Below are 9,774 nucleotides of genomic sequence, written 5' to 3'. Positions count from 1 at the left end.
TTTGTGTGTGTGGGTAGTAATCACACATTCTGTGTTACCATGGTGTCGAAACGTGGTCGTAGTGGTTAGCAGCTGCCGAACAAACAATTCACATGCAAAGAATATGCACACCTCTTTTCATCAGCACATGGTCTGCTTATAGATCAGTTGATAAACTGCAAACACTTACCAAGAATAGTTTTTTCCACTGTCACTTGTTAGGATATATATATACATACCCATATACACAATATTATAAAAAGGCAGTTTCTGTTTTGTTTTTTAATTCGCTCCTTTTGATTACACTGGCTGATAACCTATTCAAACCCATCCACACTGAGGAAATCTTTTCATTTTAATGTTGTCTGTTACATCTAATGAAACTCGATGACAGTGGGAGCTCCGGGTTTACCTTAATCTCATTATGACTTAAGTTTGCTAGAACCAAAATGACTTGCATGTTATGGCGTTCGTTGCTTGAATCTGCAACTTAGAATCATAGACCAAAGACTGGTTTTGGTTTCTGAACTCTATGAGTAATTAGTTTCAGGGTTCAGTGGTGACTGGTGCCACATTAGCTTATAATGTGGCACGGTAATGGCTGCAAAACAATGAAAGAGATAAACAAAATGCAATCAAAATGTCCATTTACAGGTGTAGCAGTGAATGTGTTGTATCTATGTTTGGATATAGAGGACAACTGACAATGTACCATCAAGACTGGATTCATTTCCTTGCATCAAAGCCAGGAAACTTGCACTGGATCTTGAAACCCATTGCACTCCCTTAGGGAGCCTGTCTGAACTGAAGTGTCAACATTTTGTAAAGAGGGCTTTCAGCTGGGTTTAAATAAACCTTGAGTTACAGAGTCCCATTCTAGTGATTTTATTTCTACACACAGCAGCAAAATAAAACAAGTGAGTCAAATTCACACATTGTCTAAGGTTTACTTTGCCTAAGAAAACAGGGTAATACACTACGCAAAGTCTGTGTCTAAGCAGACATTCAACCACGTCTACTCTTGGAGACATTGAAAGGCTATTTTATGATTAGGCTGCATATTGTATTATTCCTATTAATTGCTGTAATACAGACTGCACAATCAGGTGGTCACAGAAAGCTGGTTTGAAACAATGTTAAGACATAAGAAGAAAATTACATAAAAACGATTATATTTACATAGAAAGATGCCTTTCCTATGATTACAACTATATCCAAACAGATGAAGCACGACAGAGATCCCCCTCTTAGTTTAACAAGTTGGCACTATTCAGCAGCAAAGCACAGCAGGTGCTTGCAACCTACACACTATTTGACGTGCAGAATGACACTACAGGGATTTATATGGATTGGAAAACATTATTCATCAACCAGCTGATCAAAACTAGTGTGACAAAAAAAAAAAAAAACTACTGTAAAAGAGAATATAATATCCCAGTATGAGCTTGATTTTGACTCTTACATCCAAATCTAGTGTGTACTCTGCCAGAAACAGGGCGGAAAGTGCATAAAAATGTATTATCGCGGCACTAACAACTTCTACTAGTCGCTTGGAGCACGCTGGAGGTGAACGTGTCCTCTCAACCTGTTACAAACCCAGCCCCCGGTTTATTTCCAGGTGAGGTCAAAGGTGAAACAAAGATGGCGGAACTATGTTTATGGCGGTGGCGCGTCCGTCTCCTCTCGAAGCGTATGTCGGCAGCTGCTTTTTCCAAAAATGCAGCGAGAGAGAGAGAGAGGGAGAAAAAGACCAACACGACCTGTTCGGCCGTTTTGTCTCCTTCACGTTTGTAAGTACACAGTTTAATTAAACCAACACAATGTTTTCTCTTTCTGTTTGTACACAATAGACGAGCTAGGTAACCTGCCCTGGCCTTAGCATGCCAGCGGTACGTTATACTTTCTGTAACCCACAAAACTGCGTGAGAAAGCGTAAAAGGTTAAAGGGGCATAATGTAGGACTGATATGGTACAAAAAGTTATAATTTACTGGCTCAAATAACTAGCTTTTGTGTACAATTTGTTTTTAAAGATTCCCCTAATATCTATAAAAATAGAAATGTAAGCGTGAAAAGTACATGCTTTTCTTTTCTTTTCTTTTTTTTTTTTAGCTGGGTACTCATTCATGAGAAAAATGTGCTATATGTGCTAAAATTTGATAATTTCTCAAGTTTGCTTTGTCTTCAAACAAGCAAGCATCTGCTAATGGACACTTTGAATTACCAGCTGTTATCAACTTTATCGGCCATGTTTAATAATCATAGCCACAACAGCTGATAAGTTATTGGATTTATGTCCATAAACAAAAAAAAAATAGAGTGTTGTATTATAATAAACACTTACTCAGTATTCAGCTGGTGTCTTGTTCCTGTTGGCACTGACTGTTTTTTTTTTTTTAGTTTTTTTTTTTGAGTTTGTCTTTGAGCCAGCAGGACTGGCTGTTTGCCTGGCCGGCAGCAACGTTGCCATCAGAGCTGTTGGGCAAAGAGCCAGCAACCTGCAGCAGGCTGGGGCACTGCTGACTCAAAAATACCCTGAAAGAAACAGATGCCAACTGGAGGAAGAAAGATGTTATCTACTGTTTCTGTAATCTAATGCAGTAGTTTTATTTTACTTTTTGGCTCTGTGGTGACTCAGATTTTTTTTGAGTACTTAAGCCCACAAACCTTCAGTTTGCCCAAGGCTACAGCATTATAGGAAGTGGCCTCCGTATTCGGACACAGCTTTTATCTCCTCATCTGTTGGGAGAGCACACAACATGATGATTTTTACATCTGTTTCTGGGCTATGGAGGAGGAAAGGAAGGATTTTTGGTCCTTTCTGAGCCGTGCAAGGTTATGGGTCTGTAAAAACAGAATAACTTAAGACCTTGTTCACAACATTTTAATGTAATTGTTTTAATTTTTTTTTTTAAATGTAAAATATATTCAACACGATATTGTTTCAAAATGTCTTAGAATATCGGTAGGTTCAAATACACTGTAGCCACAGCTTGGGGGAAGATGACTGTGTCTGCCCACACAGGAAAACCAAAGAAATACAGCAACATACTTCACTGTTTCCATTTGGAGGGAGGTTGCAACCTGCGTTAGTCTTGCCATGTCCCAAGTGAAATCAGATAATGTCCACAAGTTGATCTTTTTAAAATTTAAAAAGATTTGACCTGGAGTAACCCGTTTTCAATTGCATTTCACTTTACAGGAAAAAGTGATGAGAAATAGTTGATTCCACATGAATTTGGTCAAGACTACAACTGCTGGTTAACAGATATGCATTAGCACCAAGTAATGCTGATCCATCAACAAAATACAAACTAACAATTTACACGCAACTATTTCTTGTCACTGTTATCAACATTCATTATCAACATGTTATTTTTTTTTTTTTGGAGTAATGTTTCTGCTGCTTGGTGTGTTTGAATAATTAGCAGTTCTCTAAAGTGAGAATGGTGGGCTGAGATCAGTGACTGCTGTTATCTTATTCATAACCCACATCTGAGCATCGACTCAACTTTGACTCAGGAAAGCACACAGAAAGGAGCTGAAGTAGCTACAAAGCTCTATTTTTGTGAGGCAGCACAGCGTGTTGGGAACAACACATTTTGGGTAGGGGGGGGGTTGGTTGGCACAATATGTTCTTCATGTGGCTGTAGTGTGAATGATCAGCATTCAGCATACCACTGTCAATGATTGCTGTGACGCAAAAAGCGGAGAGTGTGGCTGTTTAAACGCCATGTGTTCTTAAACAGTACATCTCTGAATTCAGTTTGCACCAGGAATATTTAACAAGACGTAAAGAGAGGAGAACTGTTTATTCCCCACTCCCCACTATAAGCACCCCTGTATACTGGACAGTCAGTCAGACATGCACTGTCTTGGTGGAGAGCAGTTTCTGTCTCCTTTTCTGGGGATTTTGCCAGGCGGAGCAAAGCATGCCATGGACAGCACCCCTGGGACCTGCTGCTCCCCCTCCTCATCTGAGGTGGCTCTCGTAGGAATGGGCTTCAGTAGGGAACCTCTGGGATGGGATGAATGGGCGGGCAGGAGATTTCGAGGGAGAACGAGGGGAGTGACGAGGCCAGAGCTGCTACAACTAGATGTGTTTAAGTATGGATAGCCCCTCATGGTATGGAGGGCATATGCAGGAATGAAAAGAGGATGAGAAGGCTGGTAGCTGGGCACAACAGAGGAGTCTCTACCGCCCCAGTAGTAGTCCCTCTGCAGGGACTGGTGGTGGGTGCTGGTGGCAGTGATGGGCTGGGTGCTGCTGTGGATGTGGTGCTGCAGTTGGTTACTCTGGTGAGCAGTGTACGTGGCAGGGTGAGCCAGGCCAAAGTGGAGCTTGATGGCCATTAATTCAGCACTAAGCCTGGCATTTTCTTCTTTCAGGGCCACAAGATGAGTCTCCAGCACATAGTCATTCATCCTTCTCTTCTCCCGAGACCGCTTGGCTGCCTCGTTGTTCTTACGACGTTTCTCCCAGTAGAGGGCATCCTTCTTCTCTTCAGGTATGAACTCCCTTTTGCGACGGGGTCCCTTACGGCCTAGCTCATTTTCCACTTGTGAAGCAGGGCTGTCTTGGCCTCCATGATGAGGTAAAGGCAGGGACTCCATGGTAGATGAAAAGTGAGTAGCAACCAACAAAGAGCTGAAATCAAGAGGAATGGAGTTAAGTTTTTAGTCTTGTGTTGGAGGCTGAGTAATACAGGTACTTCCTTCTTGTGTAATGGCTAATCTGATTTGTGTTTTACCTTGTCTTACTGTGGGTTGATTTCTCTTCGCTGAGAGCGCCACAATATGTCTGAATGCAGTGTTGATCGTAGTCAGTGGGACAGCTGCTGACAGCTTGTTACATGTGCAAGTTTGCTCCCAGTTATTGAAAGCCCGCAGCTGTCACCTGTTGGAGACAAAGTTAAGAAAGTCAACAATGGGTCATTTTCACATTGAGAACATTTTTCATCATGACGACAGGAAAACTACAACAACTGAGTTGGTGTTAAATGTCATTGTAAAACGTAATAAGGCTGTGTTAGGGGCCATGGAGGGTGGCCCACACTCACCAAGGGCCCCAGGGAGGAGCCCATAAGATTACACCTTGCAGTCCTTTTTTTTTTTTTTTTTTTAATTAATGACATTTTACAGTTTTTTCCTTATTTCTAACACTTACTACTGTATTGTGTGAGCAGAAAATATAGATATAGTCTGCTGTTTTCCTGTACCTCTCTGGTGCACAGACATGTTGAGGCTTTTGCAAAGCTGTGAACTGTGTTTATAACCATTATTACTGATTATATAATTCAGTTTTTTGGGGAAGAGACATGAGAGTAGTGCAGAGTGCACTCAGTTGCAGCCTCACCTCCTACCTGTCTAGACCACATGATAAAATGTGACGGAAAGCATTAAGTAGACAGAAGAATGTGGACTAATGTGTTTGAGAGTCAGTGTGCTATTATATACAGTTATTTACAACACAGAGGTCATGCAGCGGCCATCATATATAATTTGATCTTTCCAACAATTGCTACTGTACTGATTTGTTCCATGGATTGTTGAGAGCTCGCTTTGGGCATTTTGTGCAGAGAATCGTACAGATTAATGTGGCCAGATGTTTGCTGTTGTCACTTTTACGAATTGTGTATACACGATACTGTGCTATACATATAAACTTGTCCTTGAAGTCAGAACGTAAACTTCCTCACTGTTGTTGTCTTTGCAAAACAAAAATGAATGAAGCATATTTTGGTTTCCTGGAACTGCATTTTGCGCAAGTTTTCCATGTGTGGAAAGTTGTTTCAGTTGAGCGGAGACGTGGTTAATCAAGGTTGTCATGCAGAAATCATGTAAAGATAGCTTTTCACCATCGTCATGCACTCCGTTCAGATTTAAAAAGAGCCAGTTGTTCAGTTGTGTCTGACAAGGCTATGCATTTCTCACTTTATCTCCCCCCACCCTCCTCTTTGATTGAAACGTCCACCCAGTCACCACTTCCCCTTCTCCATCTCTTTTGTCATTTAGCTTCTCTTCTTCTAGCTTCTCTTCATTCCTCTACGTTAAAAAGACATAAAAAGCAAGGGTTTGTCCATTTGCTTAAGGCTGAAGGTAAAATCAACCAGGAAGCTATTTGAATAACCAGACTGAGAGGAATGCTGGCAGCTTTTAATAAATTCTGTCATTCACGTGGGTTTGTGGGTGGTTTCATGGGAAGCTGTGCAAGAACGGTGAACACTGTGTTAAAACCACAGCACCTCCTTGCACATGCAATTATAAGCAAAAACACGCACAAACTCACGCACACACTGAGTTCACACATGTCTTTTAAGTCACTGATGTTTCCCTCACACCTTCACACTTATAGGTGCTAATTTCTAATCAGATATCATACAATAGCTTGTGCTTGCAGCTAAATGTGACACCTTGTGAATGAGCTGCAAAATAAACTGTCACTCAGGATTTCACACTAGGAACTTGAGCGCTCTCTTTAGCACAAACCATAACTTTGCAGTCCATTACCTCAAAAATTGCCATGCAGAGTCCTGTTTATCTGTACGTACTCATTTTTATTTTTGTCATCCACACTTAAAGCATCTTCTCAGCACACTCACTGATCTTTATAGTCATATTTTGATATGCCAGTCAGACTGAGCCAGAGGCATCAAAACAAGAGTTTGAAAGAGGCCATGCACCCTGTGTGCAGTGGTGAGAACACACATAAGGTTAAAAATATTCTAGCCTGTGCCCAGCGAGCCCGTACGTGTTTGTATGTCTGTCTGAGAACATGCACACCTGCATGCCAGTGTGTGATGCAAAGATCAAGCGTTGTATACTCAAAAAAGCAACAGCAGGAAGAGAGAGAGAGAGAGAGAGAGAGAGAGAGAGAGAGAGAGAGAGAGAGAGAGAGAGAGAGAGAGAGAGAGAGAGAGAGAGAGAGAGAGAGCAGTAATCATACAAGGAGACAGAGAGAGAGAAAATAAAGAAGGAAGAGAGGGTTCCTGAGTGCAATCTCTCTTGAGACCTGGCCTGCTCACTACTCTGCTGCACATTTGCACCTGTTTCTTATTGACTAATTATAGCCAGCCTGCTTTTTAGTAAGGAGCTCTCAAACTTCTTCTTTTGGTGTCTATCCGTTTTCTCACACTCTTACCACCTGCTGTTGTCCTGCTCTGCACTCTGCCAGTCACTGTAAAAATAACTACCCATAGGAGTAAAATGTGGTCAGCCCAATACCTCAGTGTACTATGTTCACTTCTTTTCTAAAGTGCCATCAGGGAAGTTAGAGTGAATTTATGCCCTCTCGGGGGAACAAAGAATTTGGCACAGCTCTTGGCTTGAATTGTCTGTTAACGCATTCCTTGAAGGGCAGCGCTAATAACTCATAGCGCTGTCCAATAAAAGCATGTATGGTACTGTCACAAGAGGAAACAAATATAATCTCTCTGTCTTTACAGTTAGGATGGGACTAAGCCATCAGTGTTGTGGCATAACTGATGAACAAGGGGTGAATGAACAGTATCTTGTAAAGTCTTGTGTTTTACCGCCACAAAATAGATATGGCGCTTTACTATTGAGAGCACATACAAGAGTCCCTAAAAAGCCCAAAAATCCAGTAATTTTTATAGTTTACGTCCTGCATCAGTGTGATTTATACATTTGAATCTCTGGATTTGTACTTAAAACCATCCACATGGGATGCAATGCATTGGAAGCTCTTGATATTAACTTATCTGTGAAGGGTTGTGTAATTTAAAGTAGGTTGAAACTCGAAATAGTAAAATAATTCGAATATATATCGATGAGCATAGACCAAAAACCTTTGTTTCTCTCAGTTTGAACACATGCAGCTGCTGTCGCCAGCACGATATAGAACACGTCAGCCACACATCATTTTTCATGGCATGTGGTGGTTGCAGCCCATTACAGTTTCAGGCTTCATAAATATTGGGCAATCAGGACCAAACGTATGATACTGTGTATTTCTCATTGATAATTCACACTGAATCACCCAAAAGAATCAAAGCAACTGTAGGATGCAGTACGGTACAACTAGCCAGATACTACTTACTTAAAATGTTCAACAGTGCTTTAGGTCTTTGTATGTTTATTTAGGATTTAAGTGCTGTATTAGACATTTACATATTGAAAGGTTTTTGTAAAATTTCGTGCACCCCATGTATATGTGGGATAGAATTATGATATGTTTAACACGTCACTGACTCAGTGTAAACAAAAACCGAACAGTATCGGCTTTATAGAGGAATTACTACGGTACGATTGACTTTTTTGGTCGCTGTGTAAAATGACAAAAAAAAAAAAAAAAAAAAAAATTAAAAATACACAAAAGATGACATAAAAATATCGCATTAGGAGCTTCTTTTTGGATCATCTGGATATACTATAATGTCTGCAAGGATTTAGATAATCAGAGTTCATGTTTCAAAACAATGTAATGTAAACAGTGTAATTCAAAACAGACTTGCCTAAAAGTCAATTAGAATCACGCTGTGCCGCAATGTCGTCCTAACTGATTTCACATATCTGTACAACTTCAGTACAATGTCCCTCTTACCAGGTAACAAAATAACATTTTGGTCTTCCATTTCCTGAATATGACGAAGTCGAGTTCTATTGAAAAGTTCTGTTGCAAAAGAAACACACCATGTATGAACCTGTCCTCATAAGTAATTTTTCAGATATTTACAAGGTGGTAACACTTCCTCTTCCTCAAACAATTCTTGCCAGATAACAGAATAACATTTTCAGGTAATGTGTTCTAATATAATAATATCTATAAAAGTGTGAATATCGGTATTTACTCTTGTATTTTGGCAGTATATGAAAAATATTTTAAGATTTTTAAAGTTCTCAGAGCAGAAGATAATGGTAGTGTATAGGAAAAATGATCTGTCCTTTGGTCGCTAACCTCAGCCATTTTTTTTTTCTCTGAGTCCATCTGCTGTTACATATGCGGTCCAAACCGCTGTACGTGTTAAAATGAGTTTGAGGCCTTACCTTCAGCTGTTGCAGCTCGTGCAGAACTGCCAAGGTGCCAGGGACCTAATTCAGAGGTATCTCGCTCTCACCCAGTACTGAAATACAACTTGGAGAACTGAAGTCTCCTGTGAGACTGCGTCATGCGTTCGACTTATCAGCAGAAGGGGGCTCTTAACGTCTTGATGCTTTCAGTCCTACCCTCTCACCTCTGCTTCTTTGCTTTCTCTCACTCTTTATGTGTTGTTTTCCTGTGTTTAACTCTGGCTGTCCACCTCTGCTGTCACATGAAAAGTGTCTGACTGCCCCCTTGATCTTGATAGTGTTGTGGTGTTAGTGGCTTGCCCACACAGGGGTCTCCCCTGTGCGATGCTGCTGTCAGTTTCAAACTGACATATTCTGCGTGTTGTATTCTTAAATTGAACAATGATTGAAAACTATACAAAAAAAAAACTCTGGTGCCACTTTAAGTCATTCTTTGAGTAAATCCATGCTATATGTTATTATCTTTGCAGTATATTACTGTTTTATTGTTACTGTACTGCGGACATATTATTCTTTGCATTCAGTGGTATTCAGTTATATGTTTCATATGCACACACAGTGCCGGACATTTTGCATACTGGGCACTGTAATGGCTCTTCCCAGAAAAAAACTTGAACGTAGCTTGAACGAAGCAGTACTGGTAGCAGAGGCAGTGCTAGTACTGGAGACGAAGCCACGACATCCAGGTCAAAAGATATGACCCGAGTTCTGTGCCCTTCAGATATTTTCAGTAAAGCACAACTAGAGGAGTAAACTGAAGTGACTG

The 9,774-nt window shown here is 40.6% G+C and overlaps 1 protein-coding gene across 1 annotated transcript; it reads right to left on the bottom strand.

Moving 5' to 3' along the window:
- Positions 1 to 3,299: 3,299 nt before the first annotated feature.
- Positions 3,300 to 9,225, bottom strand: nfil3-4 (nuclear factor, interleukin 3 regulated, member 4). Its single transcript, XM_041039509.1, has 3 exons — positions 8,985 to 9,225; positions 4,730 to 4,875; positions 3,300 to 4,626 (listed from the first exon to the last, which is right to left on the bottom strand). Exon 3 carries the CDS (start codon positions 4,590 to 4,592, stop codon positions 3,834 to 3,836), a length of 759 nt encoding a protein of 252 aa, XP_040895443.1. The 5' UTR covers positions 4,593 to 4,626; positions 4,730 to 4,875; positions 8,985 to 9,225; the 3' UTR covers positions 3,300 to 3,833.
- Positions 9,226 to 9,774: the final 549 nt, after the last annotated feature.

This window comes from Toxotes jaculatrix, chromosome 6 (assembly GCF_017976425.1).
Source record: "Toxotes jaculatrix isolate fToxJac2 chromosome 6, fToxJac2.pri, whole genome shotgun sequence".
NCBI lineage: Eukaryota > Metazoa > Chordata > Actinopteri > Toxotidae > Toxotes > Toxotes jaculatrix.
Note: the sequence above shows the minus strand (reverse complement) of the source record. Positions and strands in the feature narration are given on the sequence as shown.